The 17,500-nt window shown below is 40.1% G+C and overlaps 2 protein-coding genes across 2 annotated transcripts in view; one reads left to right on the plus strand and one right to left on the minus strand.

Moving 5' to 3' along the window:
* LOC123512598 (sperm-associated antigen 1-like) overlaps positions 1-17,500 on the minus strand; it is a 199,171-nt gene that overhangs the window by 157,960 nt on the left and 23,711 nt on the right. The window lies entirely within an intron of this gene.
* LOC123512600 (fork head domain-containing protein FD4-like) lies at positions 3,693-5,280 on the plus strand. Its single transcript, XM_045269029.1, has one exon. The coding sequence runs from the start codon at positions 3,820-3,822 to the stop codon at positions 4,528-4,530; it is 711 nt and encodes a 236-aa protein (XP_045124964.1). The 5' UTR covers positions 3,693-3,819; the 3' UTR covers positions 4,531-5,280.

Consider the following 17,500-nt stretch of genomic DNA (forward strand, 5'->3'; position numbering starts at 1 on the left):
CCACCACCAACAACAACAACAACAACAACAACACCCACAGGTACACATTGAACAGGTGTAGCGTAACGAACAATATTACCAACGAGAGCGTATCCACCTCATCTGCCACACTGTTGCCACCTCGCAATAACACCCTTACTAGGAGGAGGAGGAGGAGGAGGAGGAGGAGGAGGAGGAGGAGGAGGAGGAGGAGGAGGAGGAGGAGGAGGAAGGGTGAAGTAGATAAAGAATGAGAAGTTACAATGAGAAAAAGAATAAGGATAGAAAAGAAAACAAAGGAAAAGAAAAATAACAATGAAAACATGAATAAAGAAATATAACAAGAAAAAGGAGAAGGAGATAAATGAGGGAAGAAATAAAACGCCAGAAAAACAATAATAAATAAATAAATAAATAAGGGAATAATGGACGCAAAAAACACAAAGACAAAGAGACGAAGTGAAACAAAACAGACAAAATAAAAAAATATATATTACAATACCAATAAAAAAAAAAAAAAACGGAAAAAATAAAACACACAAAAATAACATCAAACATCACCAAAACAATTCGCTCACAAACAAACAAACAAGAAAATAAAAGAAGAAAAAACATCTGAAACCAGTTTGTTAATACCACGTCACACAAACCAAACGTCACACACATCATTGAAACACGACGTGAGAGAGAGAGAGAGAGAGAGAGAGAGAGAGAGAGAGAGAGAGAGAGAGAGAGAGAGAGAGAGAGAGAGAGAGAGAGAGAGAGAGAAAGAAAGAAAGAAAGAAAGAAAGAAAGAAAGAATAGATAGAAAGATAGATAGAAAGAAAGAAAGAAAGAAAGAAAGAAAGAAAGTAAAAATGAAAGAAAGAAAGAAAGAAAGAAAGAAAAGAAAAAACGAAAGAGGTCTGCATTTTGACTTTTGATGATCATGTTAGGTTGAGAGAGAGAGAGAGAGAGAGAGAGAGAGAGAGAGAGAGAGAGAGAGAGAGAGAGAGAGAGAGAGAGAGAGAGAGGGCGTAACATCCGTCCTAAACTGATAATTGCTGCATTACCTGGCCTTCCTCCTACCTTTGCAACCTGCCTGTCCCTCTCTCTCTCTCTCTCTCTCTCTCTCTGAACCTCCCCGGACCCTCGAAAGTCAACATACAGACCAACAACAACAGAAAAGAACAAAAACAAAGATGAACTAAAAAATACATAAATACATAAATAAATAAATAAATGCAATAAACACCCAAAAAAATCAAAAGAATCAACAAAAACAATAAAATAAGATCAAATAAAGAGGAAGAAGGAAGAGGAAGAGAAGAAGCAATCTGAAAGAAAACGACCACAACTACAAGAAGAACAATAACAACCACAGCAAGAGGAGGAGGAGGAGGAGGAGGAGGAGGAGGAGGAGGAGGAGGAGGAGGAGGAGGAGGAGGAGGAGGGAAGGCAACGCGCATAACGCCACCACAACGCGACTCGTATCAACGGTGCTCACTAAAGGCAGGTCGCGTTGTCAAGAGTTACGACCGCTGATAATTGATAATTGATAATTGCCCAACCTGAGAGAGAGAGAGAGAGAGAGAGAGAGAGAGAGAGAGAGAGAGAGATTATTTACTTCGATACTTTTAAATTCAGGTTACTTATTATTCTCTCTCTCTCTCTCTCTCTCTCTCTCTCTCTCTCTCTCTGTTTTTGTTTATCTTTATTTATTCATTTATTTATTTATTTCTATTTTTTTGTGTGTTCGAGATTTGAGTTGACGTAAAGAAAGTTTTGATTCTCTCTCTCTCTCTCTCTCTCTCTCTCTCTCTCTCTCTCTCTCTCTCTCTCTCTCTCTCTCTCTCTCTCATTGCCAACCACTAACGTCCTCTTATTTCTTGTATTATTTTCTCATTTATTATTTCTCTCTTTTATTTCTCTTTTTCCCTGCGCATTCTTCTGTCACATTTCTTTCTTCATTTTTTTTTTCATTTCCACGCGAAGGAAAATTTTAATCACATGTTATTACCCTTCCGCTTCACTCTTCTTTTCACTCCCCCCTTTTCCAGTTTTGCATTTCAATTCCTCTATTCTTTTTTTTTTTCTTCTTTTTTTCTTCTTTGCATATTTCAGTTTGTACATACAGTAATGCGGTTTTGGTGGTGGTTGTGGTGGTAATCATAGTAGTAGTAGTAGTAGTAGTAGTAGTAGTAGTAGTAGTAGTAGTAGTAGTAGTAGTAGTAGTAGTAGTAGTAGTAGGTGATATTTTAGTTTTATAGCTCAAAATATGACACAGGTTTACTTATAAAGATCACTATTTTTTTGTCCTTTTTATAAACTAATCAGTAATCCAGTTACTTATTTAATTATTACACTAGTATCTCCTTTCTTTAACTAGGCAGTACATTCCTGTCAATATTTCTCAAGCTTTCTTCATTAATCCAGTAGTTACATATTCATTTCTTTCAATTATTGTCTCTTTCATTACCTGCATAAACTTCCACCTTCTCCTTTTGCTCCTTTCATTTCGCTCAACGGACTCAAATTTCTCAAGCTACACACAAACGAACGAAATATTTCATTAGGGTTTCGCAAAAGTCATTTCTCATCGTGCTTAATCCCTCCTCGCCGCCTCACATTTCGCTCTCAAATAATATCGCTCGTATAGCAGAAAAAAAAAAAGTTGATTTCTTATCGTTAAATATCCAGTGAGGCTTTAGTGGTAGTAGTAGTAGTAGTAGTAGTAGTAGTAGTAGTAGTAGTAGTAGTAGTAGTAGTAGTAGTAGTAGTAGTAGTGGTAGTAGTAGTAGTAGTAGTAGTAGTAGTAGTAGTAGTAGTAGTAGTAGTAGTAGGTGGTGGTGGTGGTGGTGGTGGTGGTGGTGGTGGTGGTGGTGGTGGTGGTGGTGGTGTAAAATACATGGTGGAAGGAAAGATAGAAGTGTAAATAAAACAGCTTAATGAAGACAGGTGGTGGTGGTGGTGGTGGTGGTGGTGGTGGTGGTGGGGAGGCAGGTAATGACAGGTGCATAGATAGCAACAGTGGTGGTGGAGGTGGTGTGGAAGACGTGCATTGATGACAGACACACCACCACCACCACCACCACCACCACCACGGCCAGTACATTATGAGGTTACAGTTGGAGAATCAGATGAGGTGTGTCATGATAAAGTTGTGATGATGAGGCGCCGCCACCACCGCGACACCACCACACCACCACACAGGCGCTGCCATACGAGAATAACAGAGCAGCATATAGAGTTACGTCCGCGCCTTCCGAGGCTCGTATGTCGGGGTGAACGTGGTTGTTGGGGAGCAGTGCGGGGTGAGGCGTGCCCGGGTGGGGGCGGCAGCGGCGGCGGCGGCGGTTGAGGTGGTGGTGGCGGTGGTGTGGGATCGTGTTGTTCACCTCCACAGGCGGCGGCGGTGGTGGTGGTGGTGATCCCCGCAGGGCACGGGAGGGCAAGCGGGGCGGGGCAGGGTGACGCGGGGCGGGGTGTCGCGGGGCGGTGCTGGCGGGGCGGGGCGGGGCCAGGTAACATCATCTGTATGTAAATGCGTGCCGCCGCTGCCCCGCCTCTGCCTCAGCTGCCCCGCCGCCGCCTGGACGCCCGTGCCCTGCCACGCCCCCGCAGCCACGCCCCGGCCGCCATGCAAGGCTGGTCATGCAGGCCGTGGCCCCGCCCACCAAACCCAGCCCGCCACTCACCGGCGGCCTTGTAGTCACGTGACTGGTGTGGCGGTCACCTGCAGCGGCACCTGCAACATTCAGTGCGCCCGCCGCTGCTCCCAGGTCTGCACACACGCCCACGCCCGCGGCGCTCCCAGGCACACCTCGGGCCCTCAGCCCAGGGGCGCCCCACTGCGCCAGCATGCCGCGGCCCACACGTGAGAGTTACGGCGAGCAGAAGCCGCCGTACTCGTACATCTCGCTGACCGCCATGGCCATCTGGAACAGCGCCGAGAAGATGTGCACGCTGGCCGAGATCTACAAGTTCATCATGGACAACTTCCCTTACTACCGCAAGAACACGCAGCGCTGGCAGAACTCCCTGCGTCACAACCTCTCCTTCAACGACTGCTTCATCAAGATCCCGCGCCGCCCCGACAGGCCGGGCAAGGGCGCCTACTGGACGCTGCACCCCTCCGCCATGAACATGTTCGAGAACGGCAGCTTCCTGCGCCGCAGAAAGAGATTCAAGATTCCCCGCGACGAGAAGGACGCCATGGAGGCGGGCCTGGCGCAGATCAGCTCGGCGCAGCGCACCGTTGAGGCCCCGCGGGTGCCGCCGCCGCTCATGCCGCCGCCCCTCAAGCCGCCTGGAGAGCTCACGCCGCCTCTACACCTGCTGCCTCCGCCCTGCCTGGCTCGCCTGCCGCCGCCGCTGCTATACCCATCGCCGCTGCTGTACCAAGGGGCCTGGGGCGCCGCGCCATTCCTAGGCTCCCTCACCTACCTCCCGCCGCCGCTCCCGCCTCCCCTGCCGCCACCCCCTGCCGCGCCTAGACCCATCAAGCCCACGCCCGTGCTGGCGCGGCCGCCGCCCCTCCCGCTGGACGTGGGCCTCACCGGCGTGACCTAAGCCCCGGGGCGCCGGCCGTCACTCAGGGCGAGGCTGGGTTGCCTACGGCGCCCCACAGGAATCCGCCCCCACGCCGCCCTTTTCACACCGCGGAACGACAGCGCAGACGTGCGGTCGCCACTTCTGGTGAGTGTGCCCCGAGGGGCCGCCCAGCCCTGTGCGTGTCCAGGGCAGGGCCTGGCTGCGCGGCATGTCTCCCCGCCATCCGTCTGTTCGTCAGTGTCGCTCAGTGTGTCTCCCCTCCCCCTAACCTTCCGGACAGCCCGCCGTCCCCCGCGCACAGTGCCGCGCAAAGGACACATCGCAGGGGCGGCGCCGGTGTTATTTGTGTTACTGTGGTCAGTGTGCGTCTGTGTCTGTCTGTGTGTATGCATGCCTGTCTGTACAGCCGAGTGGAGACGAGTGACTCACATGTTATCAAGCCAGAACCTGTTTTTGTTTTTTCTTTTTTATCATTATTATTACCTACTAATACCACTTACACAACGAACAACAACGAACCGAGAACCGCCACGACACAACAGCGACCAACCCACTCCAAGAGAACGTGAAGAGAAAAGAAAGAAGAAGCGAGAGCAGGACGAGACGCCAGGACACGAGGTCAGCTGATGAGAAACAAGTGCAAGGGCCCCAAGAAGACAGTGAGAGGACTCTGCGAGGACGCTCGTGTCTCCTGCATGTCGGCACTGTCAGTCAGGTCTCGTTGCTGTCTGTCTGTCAGTAAGTGGAATAAATTTGTTACCCAGTTAATTATAATTTTTTCATCTCCCTGTATTCTGATAAGGATGAAATCAATTGATTATAATGCAACAAACAATAACATTAGCCACAATAACATCGTAAGGTCACTTAGACACACACTACTGAAAAAAGATCAATGGTGTGTGTGTGTGTGTGTGTGTGTGTGTGTGTGTGCACACACACGCGAACACACACACACGCACGCACACATGAACACACACACACACACACACACACACACACACACACACACACACACACACACACACACACACACACACACTTCATCCCAACAACCACAAAAACTTGCAAACAAAAAACAGGAGAGGAACAACACAGGACCCATGCAACACACCAGCACGCAACAAACACACTTGCACGCAACACGCCCATACTTCACACTGCTCCTACACTATGAAACCCTTCACTATAGACTATGGAGTACACACCTCCTCTACCTACACCTTGGACGAGGATCAAGATAACACAGCACACACCCATACAGAACATGTTTCCTTTGGCGACTAAAGGACGAAAGGGGAGGTAAAGAATATAAACTGACCTGTGAACAAAAGCTAAAGGAATACACTACAATTCTACAGCCAGACTTCTAAAGGGACCTGCTCTTTTTACGATGGCAAGAGTAAAAAAAAAAGAAAAGAAAAAGATAAAGAAAATATCTGTGGAGCAATCTTAAAATAACTTGTTTTTTGTAAAGGGTAAATGAAAATAGTAAAATACAGCAAAGAATAGACTCTCAGGAAGTTTTCTTTAATATAAGTGAAAAAAATGGAAGGCAAGGTAAAAGAACATTTAAAACATAATAGATGAACAAATTTATAAAAAAAAAGTTAAGAAGTGATTTGGATGATAATGGTACAGGAGAAAATGAAGGAAAGTAATAAGGAGTAAATGATAAAAAGGTGAAATAACAAATATAATGAAGAAATAAGTGAAAATAAGAACACAACGACATCACAGGGAAAACAGTAACAGGGGAAACCAGCAACATAGTAGTAGTAGTAGTAGTAGTAGTAGTAGTAGTAGTAGTAGTAGTAGTAGTAGTAGTAGTAGTAGTAGTAGTAGTAGTAGTAGTAGTAGTAGTAATAATAATAATAATAATAATAATAATAATAATAATAATAATAATAATAATAATAATGACAATGACAACAACAACAACAACAACAACAACAACAACAACAACAATAATAATAATAATAATAACAGTAAGATACACTGAAGAATAATATACTTGTTTTGTGAAGATACTTATTTTTATTAAAGAATGTCAGCTGTCGAAGTAGCGATTAGTAATAAAAGCAAGGCAAGGCAAGGTTATCAAGACATCAATATTCATGCAGATTATCATGTAATTGAGGTTATTCATCTAGTTTATCTGATGTATTTATGTATCAATATCTCACATCTATAAAAAGAAAGTGTTATTGTGTCAAAGGAAGTAAAGCTACAAAGAGGACGAATAGATACAAACTGAAATATACGAGAAATGAATGACAATTCCATCTAAACTGCATCAACAGGAATGAATCAATAACAAAACACCTCCAAGTATTGATGAGTCACAAACACCTCGCCACTTCCCTCCCGCGAAACACGGAGGAAACCAACACATCAGCACACTCGCTGGACAGACACAGGGACACAGGGCAGCCTCGTTACTCAGCATATGAGAGCAGAGCAACACACTGCCTGGTTAATAATACACAGCTAACCCACCTGATGAACTCATTCCAACAAGACACGAAGGAAAACTAACATATTAATACCACTCGATAAATAGTAAAAGATGGAGTCGTTACTTAGTGCAATATTCAGAGCAGGGAAAGCACACGGTATGGTTAATAATAAACAGAGGATAGTAAGTTGGTGTTATTAAGAGAGAGTAACATATTAATGCAATGCAACAGTTGGATAAAAGAGGTACTCAGAAAAATAAAAGCGTTGAAAACAGATCATACGTTTCACTATAAAGGAAGGAACGCAGCTTAGTTGTTAAGATTAAGAAGAGAGAGTAACATATTGAAGCAATTCGACAGTTTATGGATGAAGGAGGTACTTCAGAGATATATGAACATTGAAAATACATCATGCACTCAATAATAAAGGATGGAACATAGTTGAAGAGCTAAGATTAAGGAGGAAGATCGCATATTAATACAATTCGACTGGTGGACGTACTTAGGAGCACATAAAGAGGGGAAAAAAACCACTGCATAGTTAATAATGAAAGCAACACAAGGCAGTGGGGAAGACCAACATGAAAGATTAAATACAAATAGTTATTATTAAATGAGAAAGGAAACATACTGCTACAATTCGGCAATTAGTAGATAAAGGAGGTACTTTGGAGGGATACATAAACTTAGAACGCTCATTACATTGTTAACGATGCAGACTCAATAATGAAAATCACACAGACTAAAATGAAAGATTGAATGCAAGATAAGTAAAAGCAAATCTTCAATACTTAGAACATGAAGTGCATACGTAATGAAATACAAGAACTGAAAAAAAAAAAAATACGTCATAGTTATCAATAATATAATAGAAGCTAAGATCAAATTATAGATGAAATACAAGATAAATAAATAAAACTTCATTACTACACAATCAAAGGAATAAATTAGCAAATAAAATACATCCTCATGATATTAAGAGTAGACGCAGCAACACAACACAAGACAGTGGCTGAGACCGAAATGAAAAATGGAATACAACCTGATAAGTAAATACAGAATACGAGGATAATTAACGAAATGGAAACTCAGAAAATTACAACATACAGTAAGGAAAGAAATAATACAACGCAGTGAGGTAGTTTAGATCGATATAAGAGATTAATAATGAGATAAACCAATGCAGGTCTTCAATACTGTGTTACTTAATGGTCCTTAATGAGTCATAAGAGCAAACTAATAGACATGCCACACAACGAGCCACAAAAATCGAGATACGAATGAAAGGGATACGAATGAAAGCTTTTAAATATCAGATAAGTAATTGCAAGTCCTCGATACTTGATGTGATACTTAGCTTGATACTTAATGATACTTAGCAAGATATGAGAAAAAAAAATTAATAGAGATAAAACGTAATAAAACGTATCACGGAAGTTGAAATTTGAATGAGTACGTAAAGACGAGATAAGTAAATAGTAGGATATGATACTTTACATGTTGCTTGATTCTTCTATTATGTAATCTGGCCAAGGACAACAAATATAATCAAAACAAAAAAGGCCCACTTAGATGCCAGTTCCCGAGCAGGTCCGAAAGTTAGCCAAAAGAGACAATTAATAAACGATGCCAAACAACGTGACACGAAATCCAGGTATAAATGAAAGCATAAGTGTAACATAAGAAAAAACCTAAATGTTCTGTTCTGTGATACTTACGATAGTGAATGATACTTAGTGAGACGTAAGAATCAATAAAGAATACCACACAGCGTTAAAGTATCAATGAAAAGTTAAACGAGATAAGCAAATGCAAGACACGATACGTTGATACACTTCCTTATGACCCTTAGTGAGGCAAAGGAGCAAATGAATGAAGAATATCACAGAATTTAAGCTGTGTATGAAAAGTTAAACACAAAGATAAGAAACTGCAAGTCTTTGATATGTTACTTAATGATACTTGATAAAACATGGAAGCAGATGAATAAGGAATACCACAGGAGTTAAGGTCTGTATGAAAAGTTAAACACAAAGATAAGAAACTGCACGTGCCTTTCAATAACAGATGAAGGGGCTCGAGGAAGCGCCATCTGTGATCAGGAAAGCGAGACTGGAATATTCAATGAGCATGATTTGTGAAGCTTATTGACCGAATCTCTGAAGCTCATGATCTGTTATGCTTCTCTTTGCGGCGGATCAAGGAATATTTAGCCGACCTCGAGTGTAATTCTGGACTGTAACTGGGAAAAATATACGTGCAAATAATATGTTTAGTGTAAAAAGTGCATATAATGAGATGGTTTTGTTGAAGTTATCTGTGCGGTGAATCAGTAGAACGTGAATTAACAAGGAAAGATGTTTCCGTTTTCAAAAGTGTTTTAATTTACCGTGAGCTTAAAAGTGAGCGAGAACGAGAAGAAAGGAACGAAAGGAAAAGTAGAACACACATGCAAAAAAATATATATGAAGAATTTAAAAGAAACACACACAAAAAAAGAAAATATATCGTATAAATAAGGGAAAGATGAACACGGAAGCAATGAAAGGAAAAGGAATAAATAAAGCACACCATAAAGAGAAAAATGAGCTTGAGAATCACAGAAAACACACACACAAACGAAAAAAAGAAGAAAGAGGAAACGAAAATAAAATAAAGAGGAAAAAATAAACAAAAACAAAAAGTTGGATATATAAAACACTGAAATTGACGGACATAAAGAGATATTTTCATTCTCACACTGAATCATGTAACGCTAGGCAGGAAAACACGCAAAAACAAATGAGAATAGGAAACGAAAACACAACAAAAAGGGAAAAATAAGAAAAAAATAAAAAGTTGGATATATAAAACAGTGAAATTGACGGACATAAAGAGGTATTCTCGTTGTCACACTGAATCATGTAACTCTAGGCGGGAAACACAGACTAAACAGGAATATTTTAAAGTGACGAGTCGCTGCACATATTTATCTTTGCTGCAAACTTGTGAATATTAGAGACACCACCAACAAACCTTTCTATAACCATGACAAGAAAAAATCTGTCTGAATGTACGTCTGTCTAACCGTTTATTTGTCTTATATTTACCTCCGTTATGTAAAAAAAAAAAAAATAAATAAATAAATAACTATACTAACCTTCAACCATGACAAGCTAAAAAATATATATACTTGTTCTCATGTTTACTTTAAAAAATATAATACGAATCCAAAACATAGTCATTACTGTAGATAAACGCACAGAAAACCTATTTATTCATCCTGACCTAATATTCAAGCACAAATTGAGTTAGACGAAAATGTAGTACTGATAATGAAAAGAATGAAGGATTAATACGGTACGTCAATACACACACACACACACACACACACACACACACACACACACACACACACACACACACACACACACACACACACACACACTCTCTCTCTCTCTCTCTCTCTCTCTCTCTCTCTCTCTCTCTCTCTTTCGAGTCAACACGAGTGGAAAGTAAGGAGAAATAGAGAAAGGAAAGAAAGAAAGAAAGAGACAATAATTGGAATGCAGAGAGAGAGAGAGAGAGAGAGAGAGAGAGAGAGAGAGAGAGAGAGAGAGAGAGAGAGAGAGAGAGAGAGAGAGAGAGAGAGAAAAAAATATTAGAGAGAAAAAATTATTACTTATATATAATACAAGTGCATATGTGTGTGTGTGTGTGTGTGTGTGTGTGTGTGTGTGTGTGTGTGTGTGTGTGTGTGTGTGTGTGTGTGTGTGTGTGTGAATTAATACAAAAGATTTTCTCTCAAAACTACACTACATTAGCGCCAGGTGTGAATTACCGGCCCGATAGAATCTCCGTAACGCTGTAACCGACTCGATGATAAGAGTAACACCGGTATAAACATTCCTGATAGACTGCCCCTCTTGACGCCTTGGGCCCGCCATCTTGCTGCGCCCAGGAGGAAGGGCGGGAATGTGAAGGGGAAGGGAAGGGGAAGGGGAAGGGACGCAGGAAATATCGTTTACACCACCGGGATTTAATGGAAGCTGCTGGTACGACTAACTCCGTGTTGAATAAACGATAATGTGACGTCATGCGCCGTAAGTTAAGGTTGTGATGTGGTGATTCGAAAACTCGTTCCCTCTGCTTCGAAACGCGCGTGAAACTTGGCGAGACTAAAGCGAAAAACGGCTGGAAAAAATGTGCAGTGGCAGCGAAGCATTGTGGGTATTGCATGAAGCAGAGGGAACGAATGAGTCCTTTATATATAATGTGCTGAACACTCATGAGATACACACTCCCAAACTTGTAAGACTTGGTGAAACTCGGGAAAAACTAACGATAACGAAAATGTAGCTAAAAATAAAGACTGAGAAACTGAGACAAAAAATAAAGACTTGGAGAAACTGAGACAAAAATAAAGACTTTCGAAACTAAGACAAAAATAAAGACTTGGAGAAACTAAAATAAAATAAATACTTGGAGAAACTGAAGCAAAAGTAGATTTGACGAAACAGACAAAAAAATAAAGGCTAAAAAGGCCAAACAAATCAAAGAAGAGGCAACAAGGCAAAGTGATAGTGAAACAGCTGAAGCGAGTGAAACCTTTCTATAAATTACCGATTTCATTAGATATGTTCCAAAGCTCGTAAAACTTGTTCAGTCAATTCACAGTAAAGTCTATAACAAGTAAATATGTAAATATATAAATTAGACAAATAATACATAAACTGGTAAGTAAATAAAACAAAAAGATCCAGGTCTGCTCGGAAAATCATTAAAAAAACTAAACTAAACTAAACTAAAAAAAAAAAAAGGGTTGCGAAATTGTAAAGCTGAAATCAAATGAATACAAAGAATGAACAAACGAAATCATTCACTAAACATTCATGATATTTGGCAAGACTGAGAAAAAAAAACGGCTGAAAACTTATAAGACTAAAATGATAGATGCACACTGAATATTGAATACAGTAACTCAGACTAACGGACCCTTTCCATACACAAGATTCAAAACGCATAAACTTTGACAAGACTGAACTGGAATTAAGGAACCCAGACTAATGAATCCTTCTATACATAAATTTTCCATACATAAGCTTCATAACTCAGGGGTGCACTGTAGATGTAAGCTTTCCATACATAAGCTTTCCGTATATGACCTTCTACGCATAAACCTTGACAAGACTGAACTGGAATTAAGGAACCTAGACTAATGAATCCTTCTATACATAAATTTCCCATATATAAGCTTCATAACTCAGGGGTGCACAGTAGATACAAGCTTTCCATACATAAGCTATTCGTACAAGAGCTTCTATGCATAAACCTTGACAAGACTGAACTGAAATTAAACAACCTAGACTAATGAACACTTTCTATACATAAGCTTTCCATACATAAGCTTCCAAACTCTAAAATACAGTAGATAATGAATAAAGCAACCCAAATTAATAAACCTTTCCATACGTAAGCATCAAATTTGACAAGACTGAACTGAAACGCGGCTAAGATTCAACACTTTATCATGAAATCAGCGCAAAAAAAAAACAAGATGAAACGAACAAAACAAGTGGAGGAAAATAAAGAAGTTAGCAAGAGTAGTCTGCTTCAAAACACACGTCAAGTATAGCGAGATTAAACGAAACGCGCCTGAAAAGTCGAACCGAAGCACCGTGAAACAGCGCGGGATGGGGTGTACTTGTCATTATTATTATTTTTTTTTTTTTGCTACTTGAAAAATAATACCCTCCTAAAAACGAAGCAAATAAACAGTAAATAAATAAATACAAAAATACATAGATAAATAGATAAATAATAAAGATCGTCTACTTCGAAAACTTAGTGATACTGAAGCGAAACATCTCAGGAAACAGCACCGCTACTTCACGAAACAGCAGCGAGGCAGAGCAAATCTTTAATAACATGACGCTTTTTCTTTCTTTCGATACTATTTAAGATTCAAATCTCACACACACACACAAAAAAAAAAAAAAAAAAAAAAACTAAAACAAAAACACATTAACTCTCTGGAAACTCTTAAAGCAACACAAGTCTCAAGTATGAAGGATTTTTATTATTTTCTTATTTATCATCTCATCTACTTATCCATTTATTCATTCATCCATCCATCCTTCCACCTCACAAGATTTCTGCTGTTTCTTATCTCTCCATTAATTCATACACCACAAACAGAACGTAATCTCTCTCTCTCTCTCTCTCTCTCTCTCTCTCTCTCTCTCTCTCTCTGGACACCACGCGTCTAAACATATCAAGTGAAACATCCAGCAAATTTAATTTAATTTTTTTCTCCATGCTCATTAATTTCAAATCCAGTCAGTATTTTTTTTCTGATTGTAATTATTAATCTCCGTGTCTTAATTTTCATCGTCCAGAGTTACTATCTTACTTTACTATATCATGATTTTACTGTAGTTTCTCTTATATCAACAGTGTTATCTAATTCAACTATCTTACTATCTCATTCTTATACAGGTGTACTTTCACTTACGCTATCTTATTCCCCTATCCTAATATCTTACTTTAGGCAAATGTTACTTTCTCCCACATCTGGCGTGCTAATGAGTCAGTGAATAGCAGCGGGCCAGCACCTCACCTTTCAGAACACCTCTGGCCCCCACACCTGTCTGCCTCTTGCTCAGCCTCACCTTCACATACCTGTAATTATCACCTATGTTTGTTCCTCTCCCGCTTACCTGAGAGCGTGATACCTGTCCTCTCTCTCTCTCTCTCTCTCTCTCTCTCTCTCTCTCTCTCTCTCTCTAATGTCTCTATATTTTTCTTATTTAACTGCAAATGGACGTAAACTTTAGGTCAAGACACGAAAAGATAATAAAAGAAAATGGAGAAAAACTCGCGAACGGCGCTATACAGTTGTAAACAGAGAATGAGAAGAGAGAGAGAGAGATAGAGAGAGAGAGAGAGAGAGAGAGAGAGAGAGAGAGAGAGAGAGAGAGAGAGAGAGAGAGAGAGAAATCGTGAGAGCTATATTGAGTTCTAATGTTGAAGTTCAGATAACCTCTCTCTCTCTCTCTCTCTCTCTCTCTCTCTCTCTCTCTCTCTCTCTCTCTCCATTAAACGCATATAACGTAACTGATTAAATGACTCTCTCTCTCTCTCTCTCTCTCTCTCTCTCTCTCTCTCTCTCTCTCTCTCTCTCTCTCTCTCTCTCTCTCTCTCCATTAAACGCATATAACGTAACTGATTAATTGACTAATTGACTGACTGACTGACTGACTGACTGAATGAATGAATGAATGAATGAATGAATGAATAGATTAATTAATTAATGAATGAATGACAGACAGGCTAATTTCCGTAGATCTCGATAACTAACTGAACCTGAAAATATATTGACTGAAAACTGAAAAAAAAAAATCAATATAGACAACATTTCCAAACCAGAAACGTTAATAGAAGATACAAAATAATCTTCACCCACACCAAAGAAGAATTAAACCACAAAACTACAAAACACTGGTATACTAACCCCTTCAATAGTGACACGCATTTTTACCATGACTTTAGGGTATGCCTGCCAGAGAGTTTGCTGTTTTAATCCCCCATAAGTTTCTAAGACAGTATAAAATCACTCAATAGCAACAGAATGAATATGGAAAACGTGACATGGTACTGAAAGGGTTAAATCAATCCAGCTATCTAATTTCCTTTTTTTTTTTCTTAATCTCTGTCCTTTTCTTTCTACAATTCCAGATATATACTTTCCTCTTTGCCTGTACTTGATATTAGTAAAAATTCAAATCACATAAACCTGCAAGGGGACTGGCAACTAAGTGGGCTTTTTTTTAATTTTATTTTGTCCTTGGCCAGTTTTCCCTTCTTACATAAAAAAAAAACCTGGAAAAACACGTAACACCAAAACACAGAAGTAATGAAACTCTCTGAAAACTTTTAAAAGCAACACAAATATATAAAGTAGTGTTTCTATTTTTTATGATTTTCCCTTCACTAAAAACACAAGAACGTTAAGTGGAAACTCTTACAAGTAACACAAATATCTAGTGTTTCTAATTACTTTCCATTATTTTCACCTATCCACTGCAAACTAGACGAACGCTACGTGGAAACTCTTTAAAGCAACACAAATATCTAGTGCTTTTATAATTCTCGATCATTTTCACATCTTCACTGCTAAATAGGCCAAGACGGTAACTAAAAAGCAACACAAATCTGAAGTATAAAGTGTTTCTATTATTTTGACCTGCAAATATAATAAACGTCAACTGGAAACCCTTAAAAATCAACACAAAACTTTAAAGTGTTTCTATTTTCCAATACTGCAACTACACGAACGTCAGATGAATCGGTGCAGAGAACGTGTGATTTTGGAGGAACGAAGTAAGATCCTGAGCTGAACATCAATTGAGGCGATAATCTAATAAGGAAAGGTGCAGGTTTGAACTTCCTTCCAAAAGACCCACGTCCGGTTCGCCAGGTGGCCGCGGTAGCCAGTTTGCAAGTTAATTAAGGAAGACACAGGTAATCTTGGACAGGTTACAGAGTCTTACCTGCGTGAGAGAGAGAGAGAGAGAGAGAGAGAGAGAGAGAGAGAGAGAGAGAGAGAGAGAGAGAGAGAGAGAGAGAGAGAGAGAGAGAGAGAGAGATCTGTTCGTGCCAAATGATGATGATGATGATGATGATGATGATGATGATGATGATGATGATGATGATGATGATGATGATGGTGGTGGTGGTGGTGGTGGTGGTGATTGTGGTGATGATAATGATGATCATGATAAAAAGAAGAAGAAGAAGAAGAAGAAGAAGAAGAAGAAGAAGAAGAAGAAGAAGAAGAAGAAGAAGAAGAAGACGAAAAAGAAAGAAAAAGAAAGAAAGGAAAAAAGTAAGAAAGAAAGAAAGAATGAAAGAAGCAATGAATGAAAGAAGAAAAGGAAGAAAGGAAATGTGAAAAGAAACATAAAAAGACAATAAAGAAACATAACTAAAGAGCAAGCCAACCTGAAAAAACAATGCAAGAAAAAAAAAAAAAAAACACTTCTCAACACCAAATATCAAAAAAAAAAAAAAAAAAAAAAAAAAAAAGGGATCCGAACAGTCAAAACAAGTAAAGGAAGAGAGCAAATACAACACCAAAACATACACACAAACTTCAGCAAAATATACACACGCACAAAACTGAACCGAAGAAAATTAGAACATGCAAGGAACACAGATAATTCTAATACATTTTTTTACATTATTCTTTTTTTTTTCCTTTTCTTTACGCCAGCGAACCCTAATGCATATATTCTGTATCACCATCAGCACCTTCTCGCTTTCTTCCTCTCTCTACACTATCATCACCACTCAACCATCATCACAACACCACCTAGCATCATCATCACCACTCAACCACAATGACAAGCCACCGATATCACGTCCACATCACCACAATCACCACAATCACCACACCACCGCCACCTGCACCGCCACTACTACCACCACCGCCACCACCTCCACCACCACCACTACTACTACTACCACCATCCCCTCCTCCTCCTCTTCCATACAAGGTGTCCATTACTCCCAGGAAACGAACATTGTGTTGATTTTGTGAGAGCTTTTCTCCTTTCTTTCACCTGAGAACACCTGTTTGAGCACCCACACACGAACGCACACACATACACACACACACACACACACACACACACACACACACACACACACACACACACACACACACACACACACACACACACACACACACACACACACACATACAGTATCATAATTCAAACATTTATATGGATTCCTAATATTTCTTTAATCAAATCAATTTCACTCATAATTTCTTAAGCATCATAATTCAAACATTTTATGAATTTCTAACACTTAAACTTTCCTCTAACAAGCAAGCAGGATTACCAAACCTTTAGTCACTATCATCAGTCATAAAACCGCAATTCATCGGTAATTTCTTAAGACAAATCATCAAAATTCAAACTTTTACATCAATTTACAGCAAAAAAAAAAAAAAAAAAAGAATCAGTAAACATATAAAATAATAAAAATACAATAATAATAATAGTAATAACAATAACAATAACAATGACAATAATAACAACCACAAAATTGAAACTGAAACAAACTGAAACCGAGAAACAATTGAAGCACCCCAAACACCCCCACCATCACCATTACAACACACCTCACCCCATTAATCCCAACAGAAACCCACAATCACCCCTTCCTTAGCAATACATCACCTTCCTCCCCCCCCCACACCCCCATTACCTCAATCACACCTACCACTCCACCCACGTAGCATTCTCACCTGAGTCGCTAGGTAATTAATTTTCAGTCCTACCTGTCGACACACCTGTAATATATTCCTCAATACCGGATATGATAGGCTTTGGTAATAGGAGGAGGAGGAGGAGGAGGAGGAGGAGGAGGAGGAGGAGGAGGAGGAAAAACCGAGAAGAGGACAAGTTTGATTTGTGTGTGTGTGTGTGTGTGTGTGTGTGTGTGTGTGTGTGTGTGTGTGTGTGTGTGTGTGTGTGTGT

The sequence above is a fragment of the Portunus trituberculatus genome, chromosome 34, assembly GCF_017591435.1.
Source record: "Portunus trituberculatus isolate SZX2019 chromosome 34, ASM1759143v1, whole genome shotgun sequence".
NCBI classification, from domain to species: domain Eukaryota; kingdom Metazoa; phylum Arthropoda; class Malacostraca; order Decapoda; family Portunidae; genus Portunus; species Portunus trituberculatus.

Excerpts from the sequence above, each read along its gene's own strand:
- LOC123512600 (XM_045269029.1), top strand. The coding sequence starts at position 3,820 with ATGCCGCGGCCCACACGTGAGAGTTACGGCGAGCAGAAGCCGCCGTAC.